General features: G+C 37.0%; 1 protein-coding gene across 1 annotated transcript in view; it reads right to left on the bottom strand.

Moving 5' to 3' along the window:
- Positions 1–426: 426 nt before the first annotated feature.
- Positions 427–18424, bottom strand: part of PALMD (palmdelphin) — a 50533-nt gene continuing 32535 nt past the window's right edge. Inside the window, exons 4-8 of the mRNA XM_079153088.1 lie at positions 8915–9029; positions 8742–8775; positions 8508–8621; positions 5891–6988; positions 427–1849 (exon numbers count right to left, since the gene is read on the bottom strand). Of these exons, the coding sequence (XP_079009214.1) occupies positions 1806–1849; positions 5891–6988; positions 8508–8621; positions 8742–8775; positions 8915–9029 (1405 nt within the window). The 3' untranslated portion in view covers positions 427–1805. The remainder of the gene's footprint in view (positions 1850–5890; positions 6989–8507; positions 8622–8741; positions 8776–8914; positions 9030–18424) is intronic.

Genomic DNA, 18424 nt, shown 5'->3' with positions numbered 1-18424 from the left:
AGTATCTCAGGAATTTAAACCTGCGGATTTCAGGTCAACAGAAGGAGCTCTCTTTGATTACAGAACAGCTTTCCTTTGCTAAACAACTCACCTGAGGCAGGTGTTCATAGGTTAATGCTTCTCCTTGGGATCTGTTTCTTTTACCTCTCATTGCCTCCAGGATTAAGAGGTCTTAGTAGACAGAGTTCCAGCAGGGAAATTCATTTTCTGACCTGGATGGAAACAGACTATTCGTGGGAAGATTTGGAGAACCTGGGAAGTACATACTGGTATGACACAGGGGAATTTGGGAATGGATCTTGAGGGTGTTTGATGAAGGACAGTATAATTAGGCAGGGTCAGAGAGAATTTATTGGGATGGGCATATTCTTCAAATCAGGATTTAACATACTGGCAAGAATATTTAGGAATAGCATGCTGTACATATTCATATTAGTTTTAATATCAAAATTCCAACTTGTTCACAAGAATTAGTCAAATTAAACCCAGATTTGTGTTCTTTGTGAGCATGGGAAGTTCTTTATCTAGCACCCTTAGGTCCTAATCAGTCATTGCACCAAGGGGCCCACATTGACCTGAGTGAAAAAAAGAATGATAATTTAAGAAGAATTAACGTGCCAGTTATCTGTAAATTCATGTGCATTGTCAAGCTAACCCAAACTTTCAAAATATGAGAATAATTCAAAAGACTAGGAATGGAACCAATATACGACCCAGCTAAAACACCCCTTGCCATTTATCCCAAAGTATTAAAGTCAGCATATTGTAGCAATACACAATACTTGTGTTTATAACAGTCAATTCTTAATAGCCAAATTTTGGAAGCAGCCTTGGTGTTTGTCAACAGATGAATAGATAAAGAAAATGTCATATAAATATGTAATTGAGTTTTATTCACCCATAAAGAAGAACAAAATTATGTAGGAAAATGGAAGAAACTTGAGAACATTATGTTAAGCTAAATAAGACAAATTCAGAAAGTCAGGGGTCATGTGTTTTCTCTCAAAAGTGGAAACCAGTGGTAAAAGTGGGGGAAAAGGTTGGGGGATGCCATGAAAATAGAAGGGAGACTAGTACAGCAGTGAAAGAGGACTAAGGGGAGGAAGAAGGGAAGGAGAAGGAATTGGGGAATGAGATTGACAAATTACACATACGCATGTATGAATATGTCACAGCAAATCCCACTATTAGGTACAATTTTCATACACCAATACAAAATTGATGATATTTCTTCTTTCCATGTTTGGAAGCATGAAAAAAAATATGAGGATAATTACTGCAGGCACCTTTTGAATATGTGCAAGTGTTTGAAATCTCTACCAAACAAGTTGAATTGGTCCTTAGCAGGATTATATATGTCTTATGACATTAATGACTTGGGATGACATGTTTACTTTTCAAAATTAAAGATGAATACTTCTGTGATGAGGTACAAAGGCATCCTATGATTTTTCAATAATTAGCAAAGTTAGAATACCAGGATATTTTAAATAACTTTATTCTTAAATTTAACAAGCTCTTATTAGAAATGCTTTGGTATCAATACAATAAAAATATGCTGGTTTTACACCCCCCCGCCCCCCACTGAATCATGTCAAATTACTGGAAAGGTTAAGCATTTGTTCTCCCCAGCTGTTTTGGAATTTTTCACAAATAATAACTACTACTTATTCACATAGTTTCATATGGATAGAATTATAATTTTTTTGGATTTCAGGAAAAAGAAACAAAAGTATCCTGAAGAGAAATTTGCAGACATTTCTTAGTTTCTTCTCCAAAGGATGCTCACATAGGTGATAGAGCTCTCAGATGACTTTTTTCCCCAGTTTTGCCATTCTGATCCTTAAAGCTGTAAATTAAAGAAAGAAAAAAAAAAGAATTCTAAAAAAAAAATCCTTAATTTTTATTCTAAATGACCATTTCATATAATGCAGGAAAGTTTAGAACATACCTCAGATGGTTTTATCCAACAATGTGAGCATTGTTTTAGTAACACAAAAAGATAGTAGAAATGATAAGCTATGGTTAACTTAGGGCAGAAGCAGGTTCAGAACTAGAAGGAACCTATTTCTATAAAGATTATAAAAATTTGTAGAGCAAACACAGTACAAATGGAATAAACATAGGATTAGTGCACATTTTCACAATTTACCATGATACATGTTCTTAGAGGTAAATATGTATATTTCTGAGCTATATACTAATAAAAAAATACTAATTAATACTTAAAATATATTTCATGTCTGGGTTACATTTTAGCTCATTAAACGTGGTTGTCCAAAGGAGCTCTGGCCTTAGGATATACAGTGACAAAACCAAATTTTTTAAAAAATATGTAACAATGTGAACTAGCAATTGAGTTGCATTGATTATTATTTATCTTTGTTAAGATATAAATATGCCTTCAAATACCAAATTTATCTTTTTTGTGTTCTACTCTTAATGATATGTGGATGTAGAAAGCATTTTTTAAAATGTAGGTTTAGAATTTAGAACAGTCTTTTGGTCTGGTATCATGCCTTAATGTTTAGGACTTCAGAGTATAGCTGCCTCAGTCATGTTTTTTAAGGTTGAAATATGCTTCTAAGGCACTGACCTACTGATCACATTAAGGAACAGTATTGCATTCATGTGTTATGTGAATCAAGGACCAGATATTAAGCTAATTGCATAATTTTGTTTAATGAAACAAAAAAAGGGGGAAGATATGCTGTCTCATTTCAGTGTTATATATGAGAAGGGATTGGATCCACTACTGTTAACTGGACCATAGTCATTTTTATTGTCAGTCTATCTACATGAAATTTTTCATTTCAGTAAAGTTAAAAATATTATTTCCTTTGAAACTTGAATGCTCATTTCTAGTTGCAGGAACGAGAACCTTCCTTTGAGTTTGGGGTAGCTGAGAGAATTTCCTCTGCCCTGTAGTAGGTAGGTGGTCTGGGGGGGGAGCATTGTTGGGTGGTAAGCCTTGAGGAGGGGTCTGTAGATCCACAGCATGAGGTAAGTACAGGCAGAAGGCAAGACTTTATGAAGCTTGTACCTTGGATTTTATGAACCTTCACCTTGCCACTGCTCAGAGAGTAGGGGTAAGTGGCTTTTTAATGTCTAAGGCAGGGTGAAGTCCTCTTCCCTACTCCTCATGTTGAGATTCTGTCAATCCAGCACGGTCTGTGGACCATGACTTCCACTGAAGTTGGTTAGGGTCTGCTTTCCTTCTTCTCCTTGCTTCAAGCCTATGGTGGGTATAGATGGTGTGAATTACAGGTAGGTGTGTGAGGACAGAGCATGCTGGCAATGGAAGTCCCCTAGGTGTAGTAGGTACAACACCTGGGTGTCAGTTCTCCTTTTCCCTCCTCTTCTCTGACTCCTGTTTCATCTCCTGGTAACAATTTAGACACACAGTTAAAGCTGCCTAAGCTTGGTGGAAGAGAGAGTCTCTCCTTCCTTTCAGTATCCCTTGGCCCCTATTGGCTGCCACAGGTTGGCTATTTCAGCACCAATAGCATGTGAATTCCCCAGCCTGAGGTTCCCCACCTTCTCAACCTGAAATACCACTGATATTCCTAACAGCAGAATCAAGCTCAACTACAAGAATAGGTGTGTGAGACTACCCAGGAAAACCAGCTATCTCTTGTGGGGTGTGGAAGTGGAATCCCAGGAAAAGCTAGCTGGTGTCACACATGAAAGGTACAGCACTGAGCTACACTTTAGAACATGACCATGTTACATTCACATTAGCAAATGGACATAATACTGCCTAAAATTTCCTATCTTGTTTGCCCTGTTCAAAATTTTGACAAAAATATTTTGTCTTTAGAATCTCTAGGCTCTGTCTTTCCCCCTCTTTCTTCTTCTTTCATGGTGTTTTCCAAATTAAAAGTTACTTTTTAGTTAAGACTTTGATAACCATATTTACACAAATAGAAGAGACTAACCATTCATAACTATTAAATCTACCAGGACTATTTGTATTTAAAAGGGGACCTATAGCACAAATAACGAAATTGATTTAAATGGTAGATTTGTAAATACAAGCCTTTTGGGGGAGCTGTGGTGAGAAGCTCAATCTACTTCATGCTTATAAAATTGAAGTAGGTAGGTGGTGGTTATGTGTTCTATACATATGGATGTTCCCTGAGAATATATAACAATATGATTTACTTATTTTAAAAACTCATTTAGACAAACATATCAGCTCTAAATCTATGTGCTGAATTGGAAAATGAGGCTATAAAATAATACATGCTGGAAGGCAAGGAATTTGGAGCATTCTGTTTATAAGATACCAGGATTGATAGTACAGAACTTTGTATTGTTACTTTGTCTAGAAGAGGTTTTCCTGTTTTCATTATTGTAGTTCAGTGGCAATGATTAGTGTTGTCTGGAAACATTAGTCACTTCCTGTCATTTTTCTTGGGGTAAATGTGTTGACATGGTTAGGGAGAGGGTGTTTGAAAGGAGCTGGCTAATATCCAGGTTCAGAAAAGGGAGGTCTTACAGTGGGTAATGTCACTACTGTTGATCATAAGCAGTGTATTCCTCTTTTCCTTTTTCTATGTTGTTTTACAAATGAATTTGAGATGTGAAGCTTGATCAGCAAAGTTCATTCTCAAAACAGAAAAGAATATAGTATCTGTGGGTTTTCATTGTGGGGGTACATCACTCATCTCCTTTTGAGTAAGATATGTAGGTGGACACTTCCTATGAGGTTAGAAATTCTTCAGATGATTAAATTTACAATTAGTAACCTAATTTAGTTACTAAAAGAATGAAAGAAGGTCCAGTTCATTGTATTATTAGCAGCCCAAGATTGGACTTAAGGTTTGCCAAGAAAGAAACGTCTGGAACTGGTTAGATACCACACTTCTCTAGAATAATTAGGTTCTATCTGCTGGATTGGCTGGTACTTGGTGTTTATTGTTTTTTAATGATGATTATTCATTTAGAGACATTTAAATTAGAATCCCTTTCAAACACCCAGAATGGGTATGTTTGTTTAATTTGACTTATATCTTTAGTCAAGGGATATCTTTAGCACAGCTATTCTAATTGATTCTGTGAGGCAATTTATTATTTCTTTTATAAATGGTAACTAGAATATGATATTTAAGTGATAACAAGGAATTGAAAATTGAGGAGCTATCACTTTGGTAGAAAAAAAGTGTTAAAGTTCTTTTTCATTCAATACTAAAATAATTAGGTGGCTGTAAGGCTATAAAAACTTCCTTGCAAATGAGAAATGCAAATATATACAACTAGAAAAATAAATATGCTAAGTTGGAGAAAACTATACAAAGTTAAATATCACAGATGATGTTAAGATAAACTGACATTCTAATTTTAAAAATGTAAAAATATTGAGGAAATAAAATTAATAAAACTATAAAAGTATAGAGAAATAAGATATAGCAAATTAACAAAAAATACCCTGAAAATAATATTTGTTTCTTGTATTTTCTTGCAAAATTAAGGCAATTTGTTAACTTATATAGAAAGTTTAAATCACAGCCAGGCACAAACTAGTGTTTGTTATCAGATTCTGGTGGGAAATTTGTTATCAATGATCCCACATATTAGTGACCCAAATACATTCGCACTATGACAGAAGACAAATTTTAAGTTACTAAAGTCAATCAATGCAATATCCAATTTATTTTCACTTCCTATATCTTTTAAAGTGACTTAATCACTTTACTCTGGTGATAATAACTGGATCAGCATTAATAAAAACTCTGTGTATTAGTTTCTGAGATGAGCATTAATAAAGACTCTTGAGTGTGTATTAGTTTCTCAGGTGTCAAAGAAGCCAAAAATAAGAGTTTGTTAACAAAGAGAGAAGGTTGTCACATGACTAAACAGCAGTGACATGCCTTGTCACTTTTATTACCTGTTAAGGATGGATCCTCAGTCCCATCTCCAGCTATTGGGACGTCAAGTGGAGAATGGTGGGCAGGGCTGCCTAAGCTTTCTTCTTGCTCTTTCAGAGATATAGAATTTTTGTGGGGAGATTTATGGTTTGCGTTTTCATGAGGACTAACTTCAGATCTCTTTCTCGGAAGCGGTGTTGGTTTGGCTGGCTGGTAAACCTGACTGCAGGGAGCGATAGGATGGTAGGATGGCTTGTCAACTTCTCCTTCCTCCTCCTCCCCCTCATCATCAATTACAACCAGCTCAGCATGGATGATCCCATCATACCCTGTTAGCAGCTTCCTTTCTTCTTCATTATCTTCTGCCTGTTGATACCCCATGAAAATCATTGTTACAGGTTCTCTATTATCCATGTCAGAAGGCAGTGAATGAACAATATTATATCTAACATCCTCTTCCTCCTCCTGAAGAGTGGGTGAAGAACCCTGGGGTTCTGACTTCCCAACTGTTGCTGTGCTGGGGCTAAGTCTGGTCTTTGGAGAGGGCACAAATTTGTCCTGCATGACATTCGATTCTTCCCAAGGAGGCATCAGCCTCTTTTGAGGGGTGTGGAACGTCTCTTCTGCTTGTTGAGTCATTGATCGGGGATGAGGTGTTGGCCGGATGGGACTGATATGATTGAAGTCATCACCCCTTTCTTCTGAAATTCCATTGTCCATATTGTGCATGGATTTGTTCACATCATTGTCTAGTCCATTAGATTTCATCTTTATCCTTTCTTGAATGTTTGGTCCGGAGGTGATCTTTTCTCTCTGTGGAGTCATTGGCCTGCAAAACGGATTGGCATATACAGGCTCATGATACTCTGTTGGCGATTGGGAGTTTCTCTCAGAGGCTTGTCTTAAAAGCTCCTCCACCTCTACTGGTGCCAGGCCATGGGTGCCATTGTGTGCTGCACTGGGATTAGAGCTTACCGCATAGACCGACTTCTGCCCATCCTCATAAACTTTTATCCCTGTACCTTTAAAGTCGTCTGATGGGAGAGGTATTGAGGACAGAACTATACTTTCTCCGGTCTTCAAGTCTTTTTCAACTTTAATTTCCATGGCATACAAAGCTGTTAAGAGACAAATTGGATCTTTGATTTAGTTAACTTTTTCTTTTATAAACTAGCCTGCTTTTAGTATTTATTTTTGTACACTTTGATGTTCTTTTATGTAAGATGTTGTTTATTTTTTAAGTTTCTAATTTTATTCATAAGTTATATAATGACCAACCTGGTAATAGCATGGTTTTTTAGGTAAGGGTGTGTGGAGTTTTGGAAAAAAACTGAAGGATTGAAAAAGTGAAGCTGATTGGAGAAGAGAAACTGATGGATCCAAATGGTAAGAATTTTCAGTGAGGAATCAAAGATGTCTCCTTTCCAGTTGAAAAACCAACAAGGCAGATTTGTGCTCTTTTGTATTACACAGTGGAAGGAGTTCATCTCCTCTTTAGTGAGGAAGAATATGTCATACTGTGCACTGCAGTGGGAGAAATGCCTAGCACAGCATATTTTACAAGTTACATCCTTGTGGCATAGGCCAGATGCCTTGAAATTATAGAGGAGTGTTGTAAAGTTTCCCTAGCATGGGGGTTGTTTGGGTATGGATGAGAGAAGTCTAGAATCATATGCTTTTTTTTTTTTTTGCCTTATTTTTCTTCTCAATTTTACACTTATTTTCAAGTAGAAGGGCTAAAAACAGAGGAATATCAGCTGTTGAAACAATTGAAATAGTTAACTAGTTAGGTTGGAGGAAGCTGAGATCTGTTTCATGACCCAGACAAGAACCCTATAGCTAGAATATTGGCAGGTTGGGTAAAGCTAATAAATTCTTTGAAATATTACAATGTGGCAGTCTTGGCTTTCGTCACATCCTCCCTCTTTCCCTTAACTCATGTTGCATTTCATGCCTCCTATATTGCTTCATGATTCTAGTTACTCAACCAAAATAGCAGCATCCTTTATCCACACTCTCCCTGTCTCAGATTTCTACCTTATTTTGCATTTCATCCCCTAATGTGATATGTTTAATAAATATCTATTATGTGCCTAGCTAAACTTGGTACACATTACGTGTTCGCTGAGTATTTGTGGAGTATTCTCTCTACCTGCAGAAAGACAGTAACTTCTCCTTCCATTCTAAAATTCAGAGGACTGTTGTCTTCCGTAACACAAATCTTCCTTTTTCCAGAGGCTCTGAAGTCTATTATTTTTAGGAAAATTATTCTCCTCTGAGGGTAAATAATGCTTATTTCCCAATGGACTGCTTTCCTTTTCAAAAGGATTTTAGTAACCCCAAAGAGTGTCTACTGGATGAAATATGCTGGGAGAGATATTTTTGACCAGGGAAGCTTAGCTTTTCAGTTTCTTATCTCTTTCAGGCCTTTATTTTACCTGTTTATAAATAGTTTTGTAGAGAATAAAATTGGAATAAATAAAATAAAAATGGAATAAATATTGCAACCTCATTATCACTATCTTCCTTGTGAAAGTTTATAAAGTAGGAGCATAAGCTGTCATAGCAAGTTGTAACTATATGATGTTGTAGATCTGAAATTGAGGACATGCCATAGAACACAAATTTCTCACATACCTTTTCTATTTTGTTCATCATCGTCTATTCCTTCATTTCTTTCTTTCCTTAATCTGGAAGGTATGTAGGATTTTGGAAGGTCAGGGATATTGGCATAGATATCCTCAACTGATTCTGTAAAATTGATATGAATTAAAATGCATTTAGGATATATTTATGATAATGTGAAAAAGAATCTTACTGGGCTTGTCAAAAAAATATCTTAGACATGAAATAGGGTGCTCAAAAACATACCTCTCAATGTTTCTTCCTTTTCTACCTTCACAGACTATAAGAAAAAAAAGAATTTTTCATGATTAATTCACTAAATAAATAAAATCTAAATGTGGAAACACTTTGAAAAATGACATAGTATTTGTTGATTTATTGGGGAGGGAATCATAGTTTTATAATTAGTTGATACTCACTTTTATTATATCTTCCGTTGTCCTCTCAATTGATTTCAGTTTCTTTAAAATTGCCTCTTCATTGGTTGAGATTTGCAGTTCAGCTTTTTCAAGATCTTGTATCTCTTTCTCAAGCCTGACAACATAAATGATATACTTTTATTGTTTAACACAGTACATATGTCAGGTTCTCAAGTATGTATTCTTCATGTATGAACTTTCCTGGGAGTACTGCAGATAAGTAGCCAGACACCTTCCACAAACAGTGTCAAACACAGCATCACGCCTAGTGTCTCACATGATACACCAGAAGACACCTAACACCTGATTTTGGATGATTTTCAATTCAAGATTTATGTATTCATTTTTGGACATAAGCACTTCTTAGGTAAAATATTAGACTTTTGCCATATTTTCTTCACTGCAATTACTAATGTTACTTCCAAATGAAGTAGACCAACTTCTTTTATTAAAGAGACTTAACTTTAGAGTTGAACTAAAAAGGAATGGTACATTTATAATTATGCAGTTCATTTTTTTCTTGTTCAAGACTCCTTATAAATTACTTGGAGGGATAATTATAATTATTAAAGTTTATTTAACAATCACAGCTATTTAAGACATAAAATCCCTGCATATCCTAACATTGAAAATGACACTGTTTTAAGTGATGTAAAAGTTGTGGTATGTTCTAGTGAGTAAGGTGAAGAGATGGAGAAATGGACACAATCTAGTACAATGGTCTCACTTGCTGCCATTTATAGAGACTACATTTTATGTGAAAAATGTGTACAATGGTCTGAGTATAGGAGAGCTATAGAGCAAAGAGACACATTTGAAGTTGAACTGTTGCAAACGTTCTGAGCTGGTATTTTGACTAGCATACAGCAGGCTGTCAGATTCAAATGAACTCCAGGGGGCATCGTCATGATCTCTATCTATAAAAACAGCTAGCAACAGTCACACAATTACTAAGCCTGGCCTTTGGCAGCCATGAAGCACACGTAGTGTTCTGGCCAAATACTCTAAGCCCCAAAGTCAGCTGCCCCAGAGGATGGCTGATTAGAGACAGCAGCTGTCCAGGAGATGACAGCTGTGCATGTTTGTGTTAGCTAACATAACTGTCAGTTTTCTTGGCTTCCTCTTGAAGATGGTCATGGGCCTTGGCAGCTCCAAAATCCTGTGCTATTGTCACACCAATAAAAGTTCAAGACACGATCTACTTGGCTGTCCTCCTAGTCATTGCTTCAGTTTCAAGGTTCTGACTTTGATGCTGCCTTTGCCATTAGTAGATGGACATTTAGAGCTGAGGAGCATTTCTTGCATATTACAGAAATTCAAGTGAAATGTAGTACCCCTGATTTCTTAGAAGTTACTAAGCTGTGACCATGATTTTATTAAAATTTCTCCATGTCCTCAGTAACATATTGGCCACCAGCAGAGTTGTGGGGATACCTGTTGGTCCATTTTGGTAGTGTAAAGCTCTGCATTGAAAGTAATAGATCCAAATTCTGTTGTTTCTGCCACTTACTACTTATGACAGCTAATTCCCTTAACATCCCTAAAATACAGCTTTATAATGTATACAGTAAGAAAACACTTGCCTTACTAATAAGGGTCGTTGTATATGAAAGCTCATTGAATATGGTTGATATCAGATGTAAGTTTATCATGGAATCGTTCTTCAAGGTTTCCTGCAACACACTGTCCCTGTTTCTGTCTCCTTTCATCTTGTCTCACAGGATCCTTTCCCTAATGTGCATGTTAGAGACAGTCTACACTAAGGAGCCTTTCAGTAGAAAACAAGGGGGTTCAAGTCATTGCTATAAACAGCTTTTAAACCTCAGGACTCAGATGTGGAATCGGGGGACCTGGGTTTGCATCCTGGTTCATCTGCCAACTTCCTGTGTGACCCTAAAAAAGTCATCAGACTTCTCCAAGACTTACTGTCTCATTCCTTCATTCATCCATTTAAAAAGGTTTATTTAGCATTACTTTGTACCAGAAACTATTTTATGTGCTAGGGGTGTGATAGTCCTTGCCCTCAAAGGGTTTATATTCTAGAGGAGAAAATATACTAATATATCATCTAGCAAACTTTTTCTGTAAAAGGTCAGATGCACAATATTTTAGGTTTTGTAGTCCAGTTCATGTATGGTTTCTATTGTATATTCATTCATTTTCCCCTTTCTTCCTTTTGTTTTATAACCCTTTAGTAATATAAAAACCATTTTTAGCTTGTATCTGTAAAAATACAGGCCAGGATTAGATTTGGTCTTAGGTCACAGTTTGATAACCCTTGCATCAATAAACAAATGTGTACATAGAAATGTATGTGTGTGTGTCTCTGTGTGTTAATGTACATACATATGTAATAATAAACAAATGTGTATATGTGGGCACACATAGTTCTTTGAAAAAGGCAGGATAAGACTATGAACACTAGGAGAAGGGGGTACATAACGTGGTCAGGGAAGGTCTCTCTAATGAAGTGTCACTTGAGGAAATGAATGAGGATGGGACACAAGAGGGTTTCAGCTGAAGTGTGCTCCAAAGTGAGGGAGAAACAACTATAAACCTTGAACTAAGAGCAGAGTAAGGAGGCAAGTGACGAGAAATGAGGAGGGTGGCAGGTAGCCAGATGGCACAGGGTCTTTGCATGGAAGGCCTTTGCGAAACCATTGGGAGAGTTGGGGTTTAAAGAGTTAGATGGGCTGCTGTCACCAGAACAGGCTGAGAGGCAGACAGGGAGGTTGGTTGTAATAGTTCAGATGAGGACAGCTTATTCCAGGATGGTTGCTGGTAGAAGGATGAGAAGTGGTTGGATTTTGGAAACATCTAGAAATGTTTACATGGGTGAGAGAGAGAGACAGATGAGAAAGGGTGACTCCAGTGTTGTGACCTGAATAACTGGGAAGATGTAAATTTAATTGGTTGAACTGACATCTGGGAGAGGAAGGCTGGAGACTGGGGCTGGCAGGGAGTTCAATTTAAGATAGTAAAGTTGATATGGAGGAGACAGTTGGATATAAACACCTGGAGCTCAGAGGAGTCTGGGTTTGAAGATACAAGTGGGTAAGATTTTCTAGAAAATAAGGGAGATAGGTAAAAATTCCAGGGACTGAACCTGGGGCAGTTCTACAGTTAAGAGGTCTGGTCAATGCTAACTACTTCTCAGGGTTTAAAAGGAATGAAAGAGAGACCCAGCAAATGCTATTTTCTTCCTGTATCTGCCCCTTATATTCCTGAGCTCTTGGTCTGCCTGGCCCACGACAACATCTCAGGAGATTCTGAAATGCACTATTTTTGTTTTGTTTTGTTTTTAATACCAGGGATTGAACTCAGGGGCACTCAACCACTGAGTCACATCCCCTGCCCTATTTTGTATTTTATTTAGAGACAGGGTCTCACTGAATTGCTTAGTGCCTCACTATTGCTAAGGCTGGCTTTGAACTCCCAATCCTCCTGTCTCAGCCTCCCAAGCTGCTGGGATTACAGGCATGCACCACAATGCCTGGCTGCACTGGTATTTATAGTTTTTTTTCCCTCTGAAGAAAGGGCCATGGGTAACACAATATGATTCTCATGAATATCTTTAGACTAAGATGGTAAGAATATGAGACTGGAAGCTTGTTAACCTCATTAAGGCATCTACTAATGAATACTTCTGAAGGTTTTCAGGTCTCCAGTAAAAGTTGCATTGATAGGAGGTTGTGGTCTCATTGGTCTCATAACACATCATGATATGTTTGTGAAAACTAAACAAAAACAAACAAACACTTTCTTCCCATTCTTGATCACAGTTTCAGCCAACTCTCAGTTAAAAAAGGATAACAAGGAAACATTTTGGTGCTAATTAGAATCACAAGCTTCTGACAGGAGATGGTTACTCATGTAGAACATTTCCTAAAATTTCCACTTAATGCAAAACTCAATTTATTTTTGTATCTCAGTTTGCCACTTTTGTGTATTTTTAATGGATAATATAAATATCAATAAGAGATAAACATTCGAGATTTGTTGCTCTAAAAAAAAACTTTCTAAAAAATCAGAGTGCAAGTGTTAGTGATGGGAACTTAGAGAATAGTAACTCAGAGTAAGGACCTGGATACTTCCAGACTCCACTGTCAGTTGGTCAGGATTCAGAGGGAGCCCCACCGCGGAAGAGTGGGTCTGACAACTCTCACAGTCGATAATGCACCAAGTTTTTGATAACTGAGGAGCATAAAACAAAAATCACAACCAGAAAGCAGGGACTACCTTTGTATATCTAGCTCAGTGGTTCTCAGCAGGGGTGATCGTGTTCCCTGGGAACATTGGGCAATGTCCGGAGACATTTTTGGTTGTCATGACTGGGCAGGGCTGCAGTGGCATCTGTGAGTAGTAGTCAAGGACTGCTGCCAAAGATCCTGCACTGCACAGAACAGTTCTCTCACAACAAAGAGTTATCTGGCCCCAAATGTCTTTAGTGTTGAGGTTGGAAAATTCTGTACACCTAAGATGATGCCTGGTATGGTATGGGTTCTTCATACCTCCTTTATAAGAGATTATTTATCCTCATCTCCTGAAATTTAAACATTTTCTTCATTGGTTCTTTCTCTTCCCGTTTCATTCATTTCTAATTTACATATGTGTGTTTCTCCTCTCCCCCTACCCTGTTTTAGTGGTTATTGATAAGAGAGTACTCAACTCCGATTTAAAGTCCAAACCATGAAAGACTTAAATTAGGGACTCATACCCAATCCTCTTCCAAAGGTAGTTTGCAGGAGAGAAAATATTTAACAAGTATAAGAAGTATTGGGAAATATGTATGTATGTGTATGTACTTACAAACACACGTATGCACAGAACCTACTTCCATATGCAAATATATACACCCATGTGTATGTGTGAATATGTGTATGTATAATTTAAAAAATTCTTTTATGTGGAAAGCTTTTGGGGAGGTTGCAGGGGGAGAACTCTTTAACCTTCACCTGCCTGTTTTCCAGCTGATGGCTTCAAATTTCCATAAGTGCTGCCATCCCCATCTTTAGAAGGTATTACCTTTCAGAATGGGAATTGAGCTCCTTGAAATGCTGATTCAGTTTGGCTGAGAAGCAGGCAGCAGAGAAAGAGAAATATCCTTCTTGGTGCATCCTGGGCTGTTAGGTGGGGATGATGGATGAGTTAGTACCTCTCACAATTTCTAAGAGATGGTGGGCAGGCATCATATGCCAATTTAGATAAGCGGAGTACATGAAAAAGAATTTGTAATGTGATCCATTATTGGAATCTTTCTTCTCCTTGCTATTTGCTGGAGAAAAAGAGGGTTATTTTCAAGAGCTCCCTAGGTGAGAGCAGGTAGTTTTCATTTCATGCTCTGTGGTAGTAATAACCTCCCTTAATCATCACAAGATCATATCCCCAATCCAATTCCAACATGCAATTTTTTTGTCTTAGAAAAAAAGGACAGCACATAAATGCTGGATGTGTCAAGAAGGAGTTATTTCACAAGGCAATTTTTCTGCAGCTAAGGATCCATTTATCTCTCTCAGTTTTTGGTGGAGTTAACAAGGACTAACAACCTGATGGAGTTTGCCATAGGGGCCAAACAGACCACAATTTGTGAAAAAAAAAAAAAAAAAAACAACCACAATCTCAGTCCAAAAGTTCATACCCTACTTTCCGTGCTTGACTTGTTAGCAATTATAACAACACTGAACATGTATTGAATATGGACACTGTACCAGGCACTGGCCTAATTGGTCCTCACAACAACCCCATGAGCTGTTATTAGTTCCACTTGAAAGATGAGCAAGCTGGGTGCCTAGTAAGGCCACTGGTCTGGAGGCTCATGGGTATCCCGAGGCAGGATGGAATTCTAAAGTAGATCTCTGCCTACAGAACTTGAGCTGTTAATTCCTCTCCAATTAGTCACTGTGGAAACAAGATTTAATTCTTAAAATTGATTCTTATGAACTTAGACACAGCATTCATTTTTCTCAGTAGTATAAAAAGATTTCTTACTTTCCATGATAATAAAGAAAGTAAAGATGTGGAAGCTGGGGCTCACCAACATGTAAAAGTTCTAATCCAGTACACAGAGAGGTAATAGGTAATATTTCTGTTCTAATCTTTGTTGGTATTATTTTGTTGCTATATATATATATATATATATATATATATATAGTTGTTGTTGTTGTTGTTGTTTGTTTGGTTTTTTTTTTTTTTTTTTGGTTGCTTGACTTTAATTCTTGGTGGTTCTTATGCTGTCTCCTTCAAAGAGTCTGGGGTTTTCTAATATAATGCCACTTATAGCAGAACTTTTTTTTAACTGAAGCTGTCTATCTTAAATCTATATACAGTTGTCTAATGCAATTTCATTATAACATTACAGTTTGAATATAAAAGCACCAGTGCGATGTTTGAAATTAAGTTTATGACTAGCTTTTAGCTATGTCATACTTTGAAAGGATTGATGAGTTACTTGCATCTCAGTAACCCAAGCGTTCTTATTAAAAGATAGGATTACACCCAAAGAGAGGTCTCAATCACTATTCTCTGACATAGCCTGAGTCAGCAGGTGTTAGACCCAGGCTGTCCTACTGTGGTACCTCTGAGGTCAGCTGATTGGAAGTTCTAGGACCACCCCCTTCTTTCTCCAATCTAAGCTAATCAAAAAGGATCCAGTTTCTTCTTCAGATTCACAGGCTCTCAGAATGTCTTGGCCTTCAGCCTTTGTTGAATTCTGCCTCAAGTGGTGAGCAATTCTAATTCCTAACTCCTCCCTGGACCTAGCAATTCTCTCACTGGGTCCTAAATATTGGGAGAACAGGAGGTAGCTGGTGGTTTAACCTTATTTTGTGAGTTTTTGTGTGAACCCGCTTTTTGAGGGGAAGAAAAGACTGCTTCCAGCTCTACCTAAGGAAACAGAAAATGAACCTATATGGTTAACATACTTGAATTAATCATTTACCCCTCCAAACTTCAGACTTCTCACTTGGGGAATAATAGTAATACTTCTCAAGGGTTGTTGTAAGGAGGTAATTGAGATAGTGTTTGTAGCACAGGACTTGACATAGAAGAGTTACTTAAACAAGTTTAGTTTTCCTTTTCCTCAGTCTGTTTGGGAGAGGAGGCCATCTTTGGGTACCTGTGGACAAGAAAATTTCCTGACTCAGATTGAGGATTTGATCTTTGATGTTAATGAAATGATTTTAGAGCAAGCATGGCCCTAATGTAGTTTCAGATATACAACCTGTTCATGAAAATATTTTTTGTATTCAGAAAACCTCAACACTGTTCCATCTTTAACAGAATTGTCATGTTTATAATAGTATTTATTTAATAAATATTGGCTGAAAGAATATTCTAGTCTATTTTGGTGACCTGCTATTTACCCCTGCATCCAAATCCATTCCTCTTTTCTTTTCAGTAATAGAACTCCCTCATTTGCATGTGTGTCTTTGAGTGTGGGTGTGTCTTCCTGGTTATCTTGGTATAGACGTATAAACTACATTTTCCACTTTGCTTTGCATTTAGATGGTGCACATGATTAAAATCTGGCTAATAATAGACTTATGCAAGTTTCAGGTCATAGCATTCAAACAGAGCTGCTACCCTGCATTTATCTTGTCCTTCCTAAACTGAAATACAGATGTGGTGATAAGCTGGCTTTGGCCACACTGCCAAGAGCATCCCTTAGAGAATAGCAGAGCATGAAGACAGGAAGGAACAGGATCTTTTTATAATCCTATATGTCATTGTTGCTCTCTTCCACTTCAGTGTTTACCAGTTAGGATTTTTATGTATGTGAGAGAAAAGAGCGCATCCCATTTAAACTGCTGCTCTTAACCACTCTTTTAAGCCAACAACACTAGTACATTAATGATTGCATAACTTTATATGGGGTGAAGCATATTTTGACAGATTTTATGAGATTTTTTGTTAATTTGCAGAATTACTCATTAGTATCTTTCATTTCAGATAGTTAACTAGTGAAAACAGAACACTGAATCCAGCTTTGCTCCTAGTAGTTCTAAGAATTTATGATCCTAAATGATATGTAAAATCTAATACAGTTTATGATGATAGATAATATTTTTGACACTTAAATTTTTTAAATTTTTTTAACAGATAATTAATATTAAATAGCTAAAATTTGCAAAGAAAAAAGAAAGGTCTATTTATTTTTGTTACATCATAGTTCATCTAAATGAATACTTCTGGAAACCCAATGGACATCATTGAGAACACCTGGTTGATAACTTAGGTAATTTTGAGTGTAGTATGGTAGTCATGTGTAACAGGCAGATAAATTACTACACTAATGAGTCAGAGTTTAAAGATACTGTAGTGCCAAATTATTTTCTCAATAAAAATGAGGATATGTAATCTAGTAGAAGGTAGAATTTTTAAATTTTACTTTAAAAGTTTGGGGTCCAGCAAATTTTGTTAAACATTTAACAAAACTTTATTAAGAACTGATTACATGTCAGATATATTTGCTTCACTTTACTGCAATGAAAGCATGTCAGAAAAGATGAAGAAAAGCTCTATGTACAGATAGGTAGAAAGAACAAGAGTTGCCTGCAAATCAGCCATTGTCAAAGGGCATGTGTATAATTAGGAAGATCTAACCTACCAGAGTAAACAGTCACATGCTAAAGGCAAGCATGCCAGAGAATTAAAGGGCATTTGGCATACAGCAAGCACAGTTTGCTGTGAGCCAGATCTGTTGCCTCTAATCCTGAGCCTTTAAGAACAGGATAGCCAATATGACGCCTCAGCTTTAAGATAAGTAGAAGCAGAGAGCCAACAAAACAGGGGCACTGAAATAAGACTGATTGGGAGCAGCAGATATTTAGAAAGTCGAACAATTTATAATTACACGTGAACTGCTTGTACTTAGGTAAATCTCATTTCTTAATATGTCTGTAAATATTAATATTTATGAACAGATGATGCTATCATGCTTTGAAACTGCTGTGTAGGATGATTACATTAGAAAAGAGTGACTTCGTAGAAAAGCTAGCCCTTCCAATCAGAACAACATTGTGTAAATGAATAGTTTCATTTGCCATAGAAAATAGGAAACCATCCCAACTATTCAGGAGGCTAAGGCAGAAGGATTACAAGTTCAAGGACATCCTGGGCAGTTAACAAGACCTGTCTCAAAATAAAATTTTGAGAGAGGTCTGGGCATGTAGCTCAGTGGGAGAGCACTTCCATAACGTGTGAGATCCTGGGTTTAATCTCAGCACCTCCATATGAAGCCAAGTATGAATCAGACACTGTCATGTGAAAGTTATAAATCTAACTTTTGTATGTGTGTGTGATAGTAGAGATGGAACCCAGGGGCACTCTTTGAGCTATTCCCCATCTCTTTTTATTTTTTTTATTTTGAGACAGGGTCTCACTATGTTGCCTAGGCTGGCCTTGAACTTGGAAACCTCCTGCCTCAGTCTCTGGAGTCACTGGAATTACAGGTGTGCACCATTGTACTTGACAAATGAATTTGAATAAACACATGCTTTGAATGTTGATGTG

Source organism: Sciurus vulgaris (assembly GCF_902686455.1).
Source record: "Sciurus vulgaris genome assembly, chromosome: 1".
Lineage (NCBI taxonomy): Eukaryota > Metazoa > Chordata > Mammalia > Rodentia > Sciuridae > Sciurus > Sciurus vulgaris.
Note: the sequence above shows the minus strand (reverse complement) of the source record. Positions and strands in the feature narration are given on the sequence as shown.